The following is a 16,992-nucleotide window of genomic DNA, read 5'->3' as shown; positions in this document are numbered from 1 at the left end:
TTGTATGAAACCTGACTTACTGGAAGTATGCAATGCATTTTAGGAGATAACAGAAAACTATGAATTTGTCTATTTTACTGCCTATCAATGACATCTCGTCTACATGTTTACTTGAAGTAAACTTCATAATTTTGTAACTTTCCATTTCTGTATAATTTTTTAAACCCGTTTCACCAGGGTGAAGAAGCTTGAAAATCAGTAACTTTCTTCTCACTTACAATTAAAAGGGCCCAGTCTTGTAGATTTCCCTCAGTGCAATAACTCTCATGAGCTGTTCTAAACCTTTCAAATAGTTTTTCTTTCACAATTTTACAAGTTTCAGTTTGGCATGTAAAATCATTTATACAATTCACATTCTGATTTTAAGAAACAAAACTGGCTTGTCACACTGTTTAACTTCAAATGTTTTCTCTCTTCCTCCTTTAACAAAAAAGTTACAACTTTTTCTTTGTCATTAAAATGAATGTCCAAGAAATTACCTCATAAATAACGCAAATGTAGGTCTTCAGGAGAACAGGTGATTTCAGCTGCCTACCACATTCTTCGTATTTTATCTTTGGAAACCATGGACCTTGCCGTTGGTGGGGAGGCTTGCGTGCCTCAACGATACAGATAGCTGTACCGTAGGCGCTGTACCTGTGGTCTAGGGGTAGCGTCTTTGATTCATAATCAAAACGTCTTCGGTCCCAGGTTCGATCCCCGCCACTGCCTAAATTTTGATAAATAATCAGTATTGGCGGCCAAAGACTTGCGGCATAAGAAGTCAGCCTCATTCTGCCAACAGCCTTGTCAAAGAGGGTGGAGGAGCGGATAGAGGTTCAGGGCACTCTCTTGTCCTAGGGGTGGGAAATTGCCCCTAAAGGCGGAAGAATCAGCAATGATCAATGACATGAGGATGCAGAAGGCAATGGAAACCACTGCATTATAGACACGTTACGTGTATCCACAGGACATGTGGCCTGTAATTGAAGAAGTGTCATTATGATCTCTCCATTGGCAAAAGATTCCGGAATAGTCCCCCATTCGGATCTCCGGGAGGGGATTGCCAAGGGGGAGGTTACCATGAGAAAAAGATTGAATAATCAACAAAAGGATAATGTTCTACGAGTCGGGGCTTGGAATGTCAGAAGCTTGAACGTGGTAGGGAAACTAGAAAATCTGAAAATGGAAATGCAAAGGCTCAATCTACATATACACTGCTGGCCACCGTAAATGCAACACCCTGAAGGAAGCATCCTAATCAAGTGAAATTACACCATGGGTTTGCAGCGATGAGATATGCAACTGATTAGAATTTCAGCGCAGACACATCACGCGCGCCTGTGGCGCCACCTCATAGCGCCATTTAAGGCTTGGCGATTTCGACGAGTGTACGATCGGCACGTGTGTTTACCTTGTGGTTGTTTCACAAGACGATCAGTTATGCCTCGTAGACAACAGCGAACATCGTTTGATCAAGTATCCGAGTTCGACAGAGGAAGGATAGTGGCTTACCGAGATTGTGGATTATCATACAGAGAAATCGCTAGTCGTGTTGGATGAAACCAAACAACTGTAATGCGGATATGTGACCGTTGGATGCAGGAGGGTACGACGGACCGACGTGGTCGATCGCATTCACCTCAGTGCACCACTGCACGTGCTGATGGGCAAATTGTGCGCATGGCAGTGACGGATCGCTCAGTGACATCCCGAACCATAGCACAGCACATTGCGTCTGTAACGCATCATCCAGTGTCTGCGCGTACCATTCGACGCCGTTTACAGCAGAGTGGTCTGTCTGCAAGACGTCCATTGCTTCATCTACCATTGACGCAGAACCACACACGTCTCCGTCGCCAATGGTGTGATGACAGACGGATGTGGACGGCAGAATGGAATGACGTTGTCTTTACTGACGAGGCACGCTTCTGTCTGCAGCACCACGATGGTCGGATTCGAGTGTGGAGACACCGTGGAGAGAGGATGCTGGACAGCTGCATTACGCACCGCCACACTGGTCTTGCACCGGGTATTATGGTATGGGGCGGTATTGAATATTACTCTCGCACGCCTCTAGTACGCAATGCCGGTACTTTAAATAGCCGGCGCTACATAGCCGAGGTCCTGGAGCCAGTTGTCCTTCCTTCCCCTCAGGGCTTGGCCACAGCCATATTTCAACAGGATAATGCGCGACCACACATGGCACGCATTGTCCAAAGGTTCTTCGTCAGTAACCAGATTGAATTGCTTCCCTGGCCGGCTCGCTCTCCGGATCTTTCGCCAATAGAAAACGTGTGGTCCATGGTTGCTCAACGAGTGACCCAGATTACATCCCCAGCTGCCACACCAGATGATCTTTGGCAGCGTGTGGAAGCTGCTTGGGCTGCTGTACGCTAGGAACACATCCAACGTCTCTTTGACTCTATGCCGAGACGTGTGGCAGCGGTGATCTCCAACAATGGCGGCTACTCTGGCTACTGATTCTGGCAGGAACCACATGTCACAGACGTCTGTAAAAGTAATCATTTGATACTTGGTCAACATGTTATCTACAAAATAAATTTTGTTGTGCTACCTCTTGTCTTTCTTGGTGTTGCATTTATGGTGGCCAGCAGTGTAGTAGGGGCCAGTGAAGTGAAGTGGAAGGAAGACAAGGATTTCTGGTCAGATGAGTATCGGGTAATATCAACAGCAGCAGAAAATGGTATAACAGGTGTAGGATTCGTTATGAATAGGAAGGTAGGGCAGAGGGTGTGTTACTGTGAACAGTTCAGTGACCGGGTTGTTCTAATCAGAATCGACAGCAGACCAACACCGACAACGATAGTTCATGTATACATGCCGACGTCGCAGGCTGAAGATGAACAGATAGAGAAAGTGTATGAGGATATTGAAAGGGTAATGCAGTATGTAAAGGGGGACGAAAATCTAATAGTCATGGGTGACTGGAAATCAGTTGTAGGGGAAGGAGTAGAAGAAAAGGTTACAGGAGAATATGGGCTTGGGACAAGGAATGAAAGAGGAGAAAGACTAATTGAGTTCTGTAACAAGTTTCAGCTAGTAATAGCGAATACCCCGTTCAAGAATCACAAGAGGAGGAGGTGTACTTGGAAAAGGCCGGGAGGTATGGGAAGATTTCAATTAGATTACATCATGGGCAGACAGAGATTATCAGATACAGGATTGTAAGGCGTACCCAGGAGCAGATATAGACTCAGACCACAATATAGTAGTGATGAAGAGTAGGCTGAAGTTCAAGACATTAGTCAGGAAGAATCAATACACAAAGAAGTGGGATACAGAAGTACTAAGGAATGATGAGATACGTTTGAAGTTCTCTAACGCTATAGATACAGCAATAAGGAATAGCACAGTAGGCAGTACAGTTGAAGAGGAATGGACATCTCGGAAAAGGGCGATCTCAGAAGTTGGGAAGGAAAACATAGGTACAAAGAAGGTAGCTGCGAAGAAACCATGGGTAACAGAAGAAATAATTCAATTGATTGATGAAAGGAGGAAGTACAAACATGTGCCGGGAAAATCACGAATACAGAAATAAAAGTCGCTGAGGAATGAAATAAATAGGAAGTGCAGGGAAGCTAAGACGAAATGGCTGCAGGAAAAATGTGAAGACATCGAAAAAGATATGATTGTCGGAAGGACAGACTCAGCATACAGGAAAGTCAAAACAACCTTTGGGGACATTAAAAGCAACGGTGGTAACATTAAGAGTGCAACAGGAATTCCACTGTTAAATGCAGAGGAGAGAGCAGATAGGTGGAAAGAATATATTGAAAGCTTCTATGAGGGTGAAGATTTGTCTGACGTGATAGAAGAAGAAACAGGAGTCGATTTAGAAGAGATATAGGATCCAGTATTAGAATCGGAATTTAAAAGAGCTTTGGAGGACTTACGGTCAAATAAGGCAGAAGGAATAGATAACATTCCCTCAGAATTTCTAAAATCATTGGGGGAAGTGGCAACAAAACGACTATTCACGTTGGTGTGTAGAATATATGAGTCTGGCGACATACCATCTGACTTCGGAAAAGCATCATCCACACAATTCCGAAGACGGCAAGAGCTGACAAGTGCGAGAATTATCGCACAATCAGCTTAACAGCTCATGCATCGATGCTGCTTACAAGAATAATATACAGAAGAATGGAAAAGAAAATTGAGAATGCGCTAGGTGAAGATCAGTTTGGCTTTAGGAAAAGTAAAGGGACGAGAGAGGCAATTCTGACGTTACGGCTAATAATGGAAGCAAGGCTAAAGAAAAATCAAGACACTTTCATAGGATTTGTCGACCTGGAAAAAGCGTTCGACAATATAAAATGGTGCAAGCTGTTCGAGATTCTGAAAAAAGTAGGTGTAAGCTATAGGGAGAGACGGGTCATATACAACATGTACAACAACCAAGAGGGAATAATAAGAGTGGACGATCAAGAACGAAGTGCTTGTATTAAGAAGGGTGTAAGACAAGGCTGTAGCCTTTCGCCCCTACTCTTCAATCTGTACATCGAGGAAGCAATTATGGAAATAAAAGAAAGGTTCAGGGGTGGAATTAAAATACAAGGTGAAAGGATATCAATGATACGATTCGCTGATGGCATTGCTATCCTGAGTGAAAGTGAAGAAGAATTAAATGATCTGCTGAACGGAATGAACAGTCTAATGAGTACACAGTGAGGTTTGAGAGTAAATCGGAGAAAGACGAAGGTAATGAGAAGTAGTAGAAATGAGAACAGCGAGAAACTTAACATCAGGATTGATGGTCACGAAGTGAATGAAGTTAAGGAATTCTGCTACCTAGGCAGTAAAATAACCAATAACGGATGGAGCAAGGAGGACATCAAAAGCAGACTCGCTATGGCAAAAAAGGCATTTCTGGTCAAGAGAAGTCTACTAATATCAAATACCGGCCTTAATTTGAGGAAGAAATTTCTGAGGATGTACGTATGGAGTACGGCATTGTATGGTAGTGAAACATGGACTGTGGGAAAACCGGAACAGAAGATAATCGAAGCATTTGAGATGTGGTGCTATAGACGAATGTTGAAAATTAGGTGGACTGATAACGTAAGGAATGAGGAGGTTCCACGCAGAATCGGAGAGGAAAGGAATATGTGGAAAACACTGATATAGAGAAGGGACAGGATGATAGGACATCTGCTAAGACATGAGGGAATGACTTCCATGGTACTAGAGGGAGCTGTAGCACCACATTTCGAAAGCTTCTATTCTCTTCTTGTCCAAACTGGTTATCGTTTATGTTTCACTTCCATACATGGCTACACTCAATACAAATACTTTCAGAAACAACTTCCTGACACTTAAATCTATACTCGATGTTAACAAATTTCTCTTCTTCAGAAACGATTTCCTTGCCATTGCCAGTCTACATTTTATATCCTCCCTACTTCGACCATCATCAGTTATTTTACTCCCTAAATAGCAAAACTCCTTTACTCCCTTAATTGGCTCATTTCCTAATCTAATGCCCTCAGCATCTCGCGACTTAATTCGACTACATTCCATTATCCCCGTTTTGCTTTTGTTGATGTTCATCTTATATCCTCCTTTCAAGACACTGTCCATTCCATTCAACTGCTCTTCCAAGTCCTTTGCTGTCTCTGACAGAGTTACAATGTCATCGGCGAACCTCAAAGTTTTTGCTACTTCTCCATGAATTTTAATACCTACTCCGAATTTTTCTTTTGTTTCCTTTACTGCTTGCTCAATATACAGATCGAATAACATCGGGGAGAGGCTACAATCCTGTCTCACTCCTTTCCCAACCACTGCTTCCCTTTCATGACCCTCGACTCTTATAACTGCCATCTGGTTTCTGTACAAATTGTAAATAGCCTTTCGCTCCTTGTATTTTACCCCTGCCACCTTCAGAATTTGAAAGAGAGTATTCCAGTTAACGTTGTCAAAAGCTTTCTCTAAGTCTACAAATGCTAGAAACATAGGTTTGCCTTTTCTTAATCTTTCTTCTAAGATAAGTCATAAGGTTAGTATTGCGTCACGTGTTCCAACATTTCTACGGAATCCAAACTGATCTTCCCCGAGGTCCGCTTCTACCAGTTTTTCCATTCGTCTGTAAATAATTCGCGTTAGTATTTTGCAGCTGTGACTTATTAAACTGATAGTTCGGTAATTTTCACATCTGTCAACACCTGCTTTCTTTGGGATTGGAATTATTATATTCTTCTTGAAGTCTGAGGGTATTTCGCCTGTCTCGTACATCTTACTCACCAGATGGTAGAGTTTTGTCAGGACTGGCTCTCCCAAGGCCATCAGTAGTTCTAATGGAATGTTGTCTACTCCCAGGGCCTTGTTTAGACTCGGGTCCTTCAGTGCTCTGTCAAACTCTTCACACAGTATCGTATCTCCAATTTCATCTTCATCCACATCCTCTTCCATTTCCATAATATTGTCCTCAAGTACATCGCCCTTGTATAGACCCTCTATATACTCCTTCCACCTTTCTGCTTTCCCTTCTTTGCTTAGAACTGGGTTTCCATCTGAGCTCTTGATATTCATACAAGTGGTTCTCTTTTCTCCAAAGGTCTCTTTAATTTTCTTGTAGGCAGTATCTATCTTACCCCTAGTGAGACAAGCCTCTACATCCTTACATTTGTCCTCTAGCCATCCCTGCTTAGCCATTTTGCACTTCCTGTCGATCTCATTTTTGAGACGTTTGTATTCCTTTTTGCCTGCTTCATTTACTGCATTTTTATATTTTCTCCTTTCATCAATTAAATTCAATATTTCTTCTGTTACCCAAGGATTTCTATTAGCCCTCGTCTTTTTACCTACTTGATCCTCTGCTGCCTTCACTACTTCATCCCTCAGAGCTACCCATTCGTCTTCTACTGTATTTCTTTCCCCCATTCCTGTCAATTGTTCCCTTATGCTCTCCCTGAAACTCTCTACAACCTCTGGTTCTTTCAGTTTATCCAGGTCCCATCTCGTTAAATTCCCACCTTTTTGCAGTTTCTTCAGTTTCAATCTGCAGTTCATAACCAATAGATTGTGGTCAGAATCCACATCTGTCCCTGGAAATGTCTTACAATTTAAAACCTGGTTCCTAAATCTCTGTCTTACCATTATATAATCTATCTGATACCTTTTAGTATCTCCAGGATTCTTCCATGTATACAACCTTCTTTTATGATTCTTGAACCAAGTGTTAGCTATGATTAAGTTATGCTCTGTGCAAAATTCTACAAGGCGGCTTCCTCTTTCATTTCTTCCCCCCAATCCATATTCACCTACTATGTTTCCTTCTCTCCCTTTTCCTACTGACGAATTCCAGTCACCCATGACTATTAAATTTTGCGTCTCCCTTCACTACCTGAATAATTTCTTTTATCTCGTCATACATTTCATCTATTTCTTCATCATCTGCAGAGCTAGTGGGCATATAAACTTGTACTACTGTAGTAGGCATGGGCTTTGTGTCTACCTTGGCCACAATAATGCGTTCACTATGCTGTTTGTAGTAGCTAACCCGCACTCCTATTTTTGTATTCATTATTAAACCTACTCCTGCATTACCCCTATTTAATTTTGTATTTATAACCCGGTAATCACCTGACCGAAAGTCTTGTTCCTCCTGCCACCGAACGTCACTAATTCCCACTATATCTAACTTTAACCTATCCATTTCACTTTTTAAATGTTCTAACCTACCTGACCGATTAAGGGATCTGACATTCCACGCTCCGATCCGTAGAATGCCAGTTTTCTTTCTCCTGATAACGACGTCCTCTTGAGTAGTCCCCGCCCGGAGATCCGAATGGGGGACTATTTTACCTCCGGAATATTTTACCCAAGAGAACGCCATCATCATTTAATCATACAGTAAAGCTGCATGTCCTGGGGAAAAATTACGGCTGTAGTTTCCCCTTGCTTTCAGCCGTTCACAGTACCAGCACAGCAAGGCCGTTTTGGTTAATGTTACAAGGCCAGATCAGTCAATCATGCAGACTGTTGCCCCTGCAACTACTGAAAAGGCTGCTGCCCCTCTTCAGGAACCACATGTTTGTCTGGCCTCTCAACAGATACCCCTCCATTGTGGTTGCACCTACGGTACGGCCATGTGTATCGTTGAGGCACGCAAGCCTCCCGACCAACGGCAAGGTCCATGGTTCATGGAGGAAGTCAGATCTCGTAACTAATGAGGAGGTATTGAATAGGATTGGGGAGAAGAGAAGTTTGTGGCACAACTTGACTAGAAGAAGGGATCGGTTGGTAGGACATGTCCTGAGGCATCAAGGGATCTCAAATTTAGCATTGGAGGGTGTCGTGGAGGGTAAAAATCGTAGAGGGAGACCAAGAGATGAATACACTAATCAGATTCAGAAGGATGTGGGTTGCAGTAGGTACTGGGAGATGAAGGAGCTTGCACAGGATAGATTAGCATGGAGAGCTGCATCAAATCAGTCTCAGGACTGAAGACCACAACAACAACAACAACAACAACAACAACAAGAAATAGAAAACATTAATTTGATACATTACCTTGAATCTGTGGAACCATTTCCAAGACAGAGCCTATTAGGAAGAATGTACAAAGAAACATGGTATATCAGTAGCAGATATGTGTTTCAGGAAACTCATGACACAAAGCTGGTAACACAGGTTTGTGTAATCAGTTTCCAGAAAAATTCATTCAGTTTTACCTGCATTGTTAACATTTAGTGATATGCAAAGGTAACTGATAAGTGTCATGGATATTAAATGAGCTGCGAATTTGAACAAGTAGTAGCCGTGAACTAGTGTGTCATTGAAACTATCAATAGAAACTGAACTTCCTTTTACAGAGTATGATCATGTTGTACCATGTTACCTGTTTGCCAGGTGAGGTACAGATTTGGCAGCTTTCAACATAATAAAAAATAAATAAAAAAACTTGTGATGTGTCTTAACAGATAAAATTTTGACATTATGTTTCTTTCTGTGTATTATTCCTGTGTAAAAAATTTGAAGGCAGGTTTTGACATGTCAGATTGGAGTGTTCCGTTATGTGAGAGGAACAATATGGGTTTAGACCAGGAGGGTTGACAGTTGATCTAATTTTTAGTGTATAACAACTCCAAGAGGGATGTTAGCATTTGGTAAGACTAAAGGAAATGTGTCAAGGAGGAGTGAGTTGTGGAAAAGAAAGAGGAGAGGAGCCAGACTAGATTGAACAGTAAAATGGGCTAAAGCAAGGGAGTGCACTGTCCCTCTACTTTTCATCACCATTATGGACGAGATAATGGTTCAATTGGCTCTAAGCACTGTAGGACATAACATCTGAGGTCATCAGTCACCTAGACTTACTACTTAAACCTAACTAACCTAAGGACATCACACACATCCATGCCCAAGGCAGGATTTGAACCAGCGACCATAGCAGCAGTGTGACTCTGGACTGTAGCGGCTAGAACCACTCGGCGACAGCGGCTGGCGATGAGATAATGACCAGCTTGACAGTGTGAATAGGAGATGAAAATATGAAAGAATAGTGTTTGCAGATGATTTAAAGGTGTGCAGAAATGGAGAAGGAGAGATACAAGAAACACTAAAGCATGTGTGGAAATGCAGAACAATGTGAGCTGAAATTTATTGCAATGACTTGTGAAGTGATGGTGACAAGGAAGAATTAGAGGAAAGTAGCGACGGTTATAAGTATTACAGGGCAAGTACTAAAGAATGCCGAAACTTCTAAGTACCTGGTGATCATAACAGAAGACAGTGGAAGGAATGATAAGATAATAGGTGAAAGAAAAGGCAAGCCCATGGTTTTTTGTAGTGTATAAGAAGCCTGGTTTGGTGCAAGGGTATACCCCAAAAAGGAAGCAAGTGTGTTATGCTCCAGTACTCACATATGCATCAGAAATGATGGTAATAAAGAAAAGGCACTTGAACACGGTACAGATGTGTGAGATGAATTAAAAACAGAATAAGATTTACTAGAACGGACAGAGTAAGGAATGACACAATGAGAGAAACAGTAAAAGAGTAGCCCATGCAAGAGGCCATGGCAAAAAACAAGAAGAAGATGGTAAGGGCATGTTAAAAGAATAGGGATGTGGCGGGATATTGAGACAGGCCCATGAAATGACAATAGGAGGCAGGAGGCCTAGAGGAAAAGGGAAAAACGGATGGATCATTGGAATGAACAGATGCATGATGAAGAGAGGAGAAGACCAGAACAGAGTGAAGAGAGAAATGTACTTGGTGGGAGAACAGGAAGAGATGGAGAGGCTTATGTTCCAAACAGACCAAGACAAGGGCTGGAAACTGTAGGAGGTGGTGGTGGTGGTGGTGGTGGTGGTGAAGATGGGAGATGGGTAAGGTGATCGTGTATGACAATCATGCCAAACTGAAAGTCCATTAACAGATCCTCTACATTTGATCACCATCTTAAAATCCAAATCTGTTATTTTAAATGCTATTGTATTTTGGATGACAGCTTGAACCTGGTACTATTTTCCAATGTCTTATTACTTAGTAAATTTGCCTCCGCTCTTGTCATTGTGATTTATTAATGTAGAATGCAAGAAACTCTAACGTAGCCTCCTTTTCCATGAATCTAATTAAAAATAGTCCATCCACTCTTGTCTGCATCTACATTTATAGTCTGAAAATCAGTGTGAAGTGCATGGCAGAGGATACTTTTTATTGTAGCATGTCTTACAGTTTCTTCCTGTTCCACTCAGAGCTGGAGCATGGGAAGAATGGCTGCTTGTGTGCCTCTGTGTGAGCTATTATTTCTCTGATTTTATATGCATGATCTCTGGTGAGTAGATATATAAGGAGAGATAATATTGGGCCCTGAAAGACAGTTACTGAAGTTTTCCAAGCAAGATCTCATGGGATGTATTTTTTTTTTGTCTCCCAGTTAAGATTTTCTACATTTCTGTTACACTCTTTCACCCTGAAAGACAGTTACTGAAGTTTTCCAAGCAAGATCTCATGGGATGTATTTTTTTTTTTTTGTCTCCCAGTTAAGATTTTCTACATTTCTGTTACACTCTTTCACCAATCAAAGAAGCCTGTGACCATTTGCACTGCCATTCTCTGAATGTCTGCCATGTACCCAATTAGTGTGACCTGGTACAGGTTCTGTACACTTCAGCAGTGTTACATTATGAACATACAGGTGCTTTCTTTTTTATGCAGTCTCATGTAAAGGCTAAGTGCAGTTCGTCAGTTCTTTATCAATAAAAATAATAGCTGCAACTGAAGCTATGTGATAATTCTTCCTCATCTTTGTACACATTGTTATTATTTATAACTACTTTTCAAGCCCTCTGTGTCGTAGTGCAATTTATTGCTACATCTGCATTGTAGAGTATTATTCCAGTGTCCGTGTGAATATCTCCAAAGAGACTGGATCTTCTGATTGGCAACAAGTCCAGTGTATTTTGATAGTGGTAGTATGCAAAACCATCTGTTCTAGGTATCTTTTATAATTGTTTTGAAGGAAGCTTTCCCTTGTCCACCATCTATGAAGTTGCAATTTCCACCAGCAGTTGTGCAACAATGCATTGTGTTTGACTGTGTACTATTTTGTTGTTCTATAGAATTCTTAAGATGTGTTCTTTATTTCTTTTTCCCCATGATGACTTCATTGCATTGCCTCACTGATAACTAAGTGTTCACTCACAGACTTAATGAAATGAGTTTCTTTCTATAACTGATCTTTGTGGAACTCTGAAAAATTACAGGAAATGCCTTTATTTTGCAACTGATACATTAAGTGATAAATTGCCTTACGGAAGCAGACTGACTTAATGAAATCTAGAATTTTATGCATATAGATAAACACTACATTTTGTGCTTGCAGCCTGCTCCAGGACCTTATGATCATTCCGTAGATGAAAGGGAGCACACTGTGGAGCAATGGAAGGAACTAATTTACCAGGAGGTTATGGAATATGAGATAACTCATGGTCATAATGCTTTGAGTTCCGCCCACTGCACTGCTCGCGGTCCTGGTTCTGAAGATCAAGAAGATATGGTCGATGGGCAGAGAGCTGCCCGTCGGTAGACCCCTTTGCGCTCAGCTTTGAAGCTATTGGTTAATCCTTGAATTATGATGTAGTTATCTACTCGAGATTGAGAATATTCTTAGAAAGAATGCTGCATATTGCTATGAACTGTATGTTTTGTTGAAGACAAGATTGCCTTCCTTTCTGAGATGTATTCGAGATTGTAAGAATGACAAGCACTTCTACATGTGAGCAGTGATTGTAAGACTGATGATGCCGCATAGTGTGTGGTGTGTTGTACAAAGAGTTACCCTACATTTAAAAAAAAGATACAGCCCAGCTTGTTGTGGAAAGTAAGCAGAATGATATATTTCAGTGGTGGCTTCCTTACTGAATGTCAACAAGTTCAAGTTGCTGTGTATGAGCCAGTCAGCGTAAAATGTTAGTGTTGTGTATGTGCTGATGCATTAGAAGGGTTGGAACCGCTTGCTCTTCCAGTTTCCTTAAAAAAATTTATGTTGACTTAGTATGATAGTAACATCCTTTAGGAAAAATATGAACCTGTTCCCACTCCAGTGCTTGAATGCATATTTGAGTTGTTTACATAAGCGCTGGTAAGGGAAATATGTATTAGTACAAAAAAATAGCTGTACCGAGCAGAAATACAGAATGGAAATTAAATATCAACTGTTACATTCTCACCTCTTTAGGAATTAGCCCAACTCTTAATATCTATTACTGGTCAGTATAAATATCCTTACTCGTAACAGTTCTCTGAGAATTGTTTTTGTGATAGTCTAGCTTAGTTCTACCGTGAATTCAACAAAAACACCATTGTACGAGTTGTAGAAGTGCTACCAGTGGTATCTGCTAATAACATTTTACCAAAATGTGCTCATTTGTTTGATTTTTGAAGAGTAAGACAATTTTTATTGCTTGTTCAAATTTTGGACACTGTTTCCACATTTGAGACAAGGAGAAGAACTTGTGGTGTGAATATATTTTTATTGTTGTTAAAATGTTCAAGATGACATAAATATGTTTTTATAAGAGTGGTTCTGAGTGGTGATAAGAATGCACTGATCTAAATAGTTGAGTGAACGTTGTGCATCATTTTTGGTTCAGCTGTTTCAGTCTTGAAATGCTAGTGATCTTTTTCCTGTTATGTATGGAACTTCCAACAGTCCGGTCCAGTATGGTGTATTTGTACATTACAGTGAACTTAAACAAGGACAACAATCTGTGGTGTTACATTTTTTTCATATTTTATGTTGTGCATAGCAAAGTGACATTAATACATATTTGTGTGCTATCGTTTTTCTTTCCCAGTTGAAGATTAATGTTATTTCTGTAAGGAAAGAGAAGGTGAAACTTGTGTTTTTGATTTACCCTTAATGTCTGTGATTTTTAATAGGGCAAGGTGAAATGAATGTGAGATAGTTAAGTGAGAACGTATTTATCCCTGCCCCTCGTCCATTGACCACACTGGTGGCCAACAGCAGGGATCGCTCTACACCTTAATGTAATCAGTTTGTCGGTGTCCGTGTGGGTTACAGAAGTGTCAGTGTTTAGTAACAGACATTGCCCCCATATGAATGTAGAACTGCCACTTACCTTTAGTAAGATATGATTTTGAAGTAATGAGTCAACCTAAAAATAAAAAAAATAAAAAATAAAAAGTTATACTCTTGCACTTGTGGATATTCCACAAAATGTAAATATGGTACCGTTCCGTTCCTTTTGTGAATAAAGTATGTAAATCTAATTATTATATAAATATGAGTATACTGTATTTCCAGTGTAGTATATTGCAGGAAAATGCTGTAGAAACCTTTTAAAAAGTCATGTATGTGATTTAAGAAGGCATATATGAAATTTGTTTCAGTAAAACTTTGATGCCTCAGTACTGTACTTATTAGAAAATTTACAATAAGTTTGTAGCTCTTATAGTAATTATAATAAGGCTTGTATAATTTGAGCACATCCTCTTTTAATTGGTTTTTATCCGTTATAGCAGACACTGTGCTCAGAATTTAAATGAAAGGTGCAATATCAAAGTAAATGCTGAGCCTCTTCCATATAGATGTTGTTTAGGTCATTGACTGAAGTTATTTATTCATCTAATTGTTTAGGCCAATGAGATGACAGTACAGATATATGGCAGCAAGCATATTATTTGTTGTCTACTTCTTTATGTCTGTAATTCTAAACTTCATGTGAAGTCGTCTCTTTGTTCTTTATTGTTAGCATCTTTCTTACATCATAATATTGCAGAGTTCTGAAGAAAACACACTTCTTTATTGCTATAGAATTCTGTTAATTTTTAATACAGCTCTTGACCACAAATCCCCGTATGTGACAGAACAGGATTGTAGGTGTTCATGCTGACAGTAAAACAAAGCAGGTTTAAAGTGGCAAGGATAATTTTTTAAGCAAGAAAAGTATTAAGAAAAACAGAAGTTGGTGTTTTAACACATTTGATGTATTCTGCACATTAAAGACTTCCACGTTAACATTACATTGCATTTGCCATGGATACTGCATTGCTAAAAAGGCAGTTATGTGTCTGCTGCTGAAAACATAGTGTTTCATTTGATTTGACTGTACACAATAAATATAATTTTAATGCTTTGGACAAATGATAAACAAAATTTTGCCATACTATCATTATTTTTTGTGACTCAGTAGTTTGGTCACTTTATGGATTTTCATTAACGGATGCCACAATACTAGGCAATTAGTCTAGATTCATAGAAATTTTAACATTTTTGTCTTTCAGTGATCTCTCTTCTATTAGACATAAATCGTGCTAAAATGTATGCTATAGAATTTTAAAGAGACATTGTATACGTTTAGCGTTGATAATCCTACTCCCCACATTTTTATTTGATTAGTATGTTGGTATTATAAATAATTAGTTGATTCATGTCATACATTTCCTTTTTTCTTTTTACATGGGCATGGAAGGGAGAATCACTGGTAACAGCTAAATTTGACACATAACATTAATTGACTACTTTTGAATTAACAGTTAACAAAATTCAGAATTTGCAAATGATGATCACTTTTTGAGAAACTACATGTTTGCTCCAGCGTATTTGATATACTGAACATACATTATTGTATGTTGTGAACTGATGTATTGATAAATTGTATGTTTTCATAAATATGAACAAACTCTGATGTTAATTCACTTGATAGCTGTGTTTTGTTTCTGTACACCAATGTTTACCCTACTCCTAAAATAACAACTGCCATTACAAAAAAAGCAAGTGCAGTATAATGCAAATTAAAGTATGTTAAATAAAATTATGTTTCTTGTACATGTTAATAATACTTTTTGTAACTGATAAATTGCTGTAAAGGAACTAGGGCATCTCTATTTTTTCATGTGATACGGAGTATGAACTCCAGTACATGAACAACGGCTTTTCAATGAGTTTCATAATGTGATTGCATGCAAAGAGAAAGATTTATCATTACTGCAGTGTGGACCAAATTCATCACCTATTTTATAAAAGTTTAATTTTTTGAATAATCATATTTTGATACACATGGGCAGCTGTTTCTATGAATACTGTCATGTAAAAAGTCATAAACAAGTTAAATACTTCATTTAATCTGATATTGGTTTGATTGTTGAAAAGTGCAATAGAACATTGTATTCTGAGTGTTGTTAATGAAAGTAACGATCTTTTATTTAAAAGACTGATGTTTTCTGTTGCAACAAGTGGACTATTTCCTTCATTTTATTGTTTGTCTACTTGTTTGTTTTATACCTTCCTTTCCTTTATGTACAAGGAAATTTATTTCACAAAGAAAATATTTTTTCCAGATAGTTTATAAATACCACCTGTCACTTAAAAGTTTTCAACATTGCTAATGTGATGCTGCTTCTATTATTAAAAAAAGTGACTCCTTTTTACAGCATATGCACCCATTATTTTGCTACACATAATTAATGGTTGGCAGCTTCCTCAAGCAAATTGCACCAAAACACCACCTGTACCAGCCAACACTTTATTAAAACAATGCAAATACTAAAACTATCCTTCAGTTTTGTACCTATACAGTGACATTCTGGAAGTTAATATGAAAATTTCATGCTTCAGAATATTTGTAGATACATTTTTGTACAAAATTTCAGAATGTGGAATAAATTGGAATTCATTAAACCTCCTGTCTGTTTATTGCAGGAGAGTTATATCACTTATGACTTTTTTCCTAGAATGTAATAGGTTTCCCTACCAGCAGTCACTATTTAATTAGATAATATTTCAGCACCACTTTAATGTATGCATACACAGCAGTAAAGTAACCAGAAAAAGATAGCCTGATTTAATAATACCTAAAAACAATTTTATCCTCTTGTGTATACTGAGAAATTATCAAATAGGGAACACAGTGCACAGAAGTACATGCGTGAGTAGTGTTTATGACCAGAAGAAAAGTGCACCAAACTTTTTCTTTCCCTTAAAATATATAGATATCTAATGACTGCCTAGGTAAGCTGGTTGTGTGTACTACAAAGGTAAGATCTTACTACCTACAAGAGGATCATGATTGTTCAGGTATTGCTGGTACAATCAGAACATAATATAATGTTTTCTGCCCCATTTGTCACCAATATGAAAGAATTCTGTCTGTAGCTACTTCCTTCTCATGAGACGTAAGTACCCTGATGGAATTGTTAGAATTAACTTTGGCACAGCTTGAAACAAAAGCCAGTAGACCGGCATATATACTTTCAAAGATTCATTATCGGTCTGTGTGAATGAAGAGTATAAGTGAGTAAATAATCTGCTTGCCAGTTTATTCAACCCAAACAATAAGACCTCTAATATTTAATTCTTTACCAAATACCAGAGTATATATCTCAAATTTCAATTTAAAAGCACTACAGTTCCACTGAGACTATGTTCTTTGAATGTAATGTTTTATTTGTCACTGTTGTCAAATTTTGCCGACATGATCATTACGTGTGTGTGTGTGTAATTTGATTTTTTAATTTATG

General features: G+C 39.0%; 1 protein-coding gene across 7 annotated transcripts in view; it reads left to right on the top strand.

Moving 5' to 3' along the window:
* The window catches only part of LOC124777906 (stress-activated protein kinase JNK), a 718,838-nt gene extending 702,685 nt beyond the window's left edge, over positions 1-16,153 (top strand). For all 7 annotated transcript variants that reach the window (XM_047253456.1, XM_047253453.1, XM_047253458.1 and 4 more), the window contains one exon: positions 11,834-16,153. In XM_047253456.1, coding sequence (XP_047109412.1) covers positions 11,834-12,037 — 204 coding nt within the window. In that variant the 3' untranslated portion in view covers positions 12,038-16,153. The remainder of the gene's footprint in view (positions 1-11,833) is intronic.
* Positions 16,154-16,992: the final 839 nt, after the last annotated feature.

This window comes from Schistocerca piceifrons, chromosome 2 (assembly GCF_021461385.2).
Source record: "Schistocerca piceifrons isolate TAMUIC-IGC-003096 chromosome 2, iqSchPice1.1, whole genome shotgun sequence".
Lineage (NCBI taxonomy): Eukaryota > Metazoa > Arthropoda > Insecta > Orthoptera > Acrididae > Schistocerca > Schistocerca piceifrons.
This window is presented reverse-complemented; position numbering and strand designations above follow the sequence as displayed.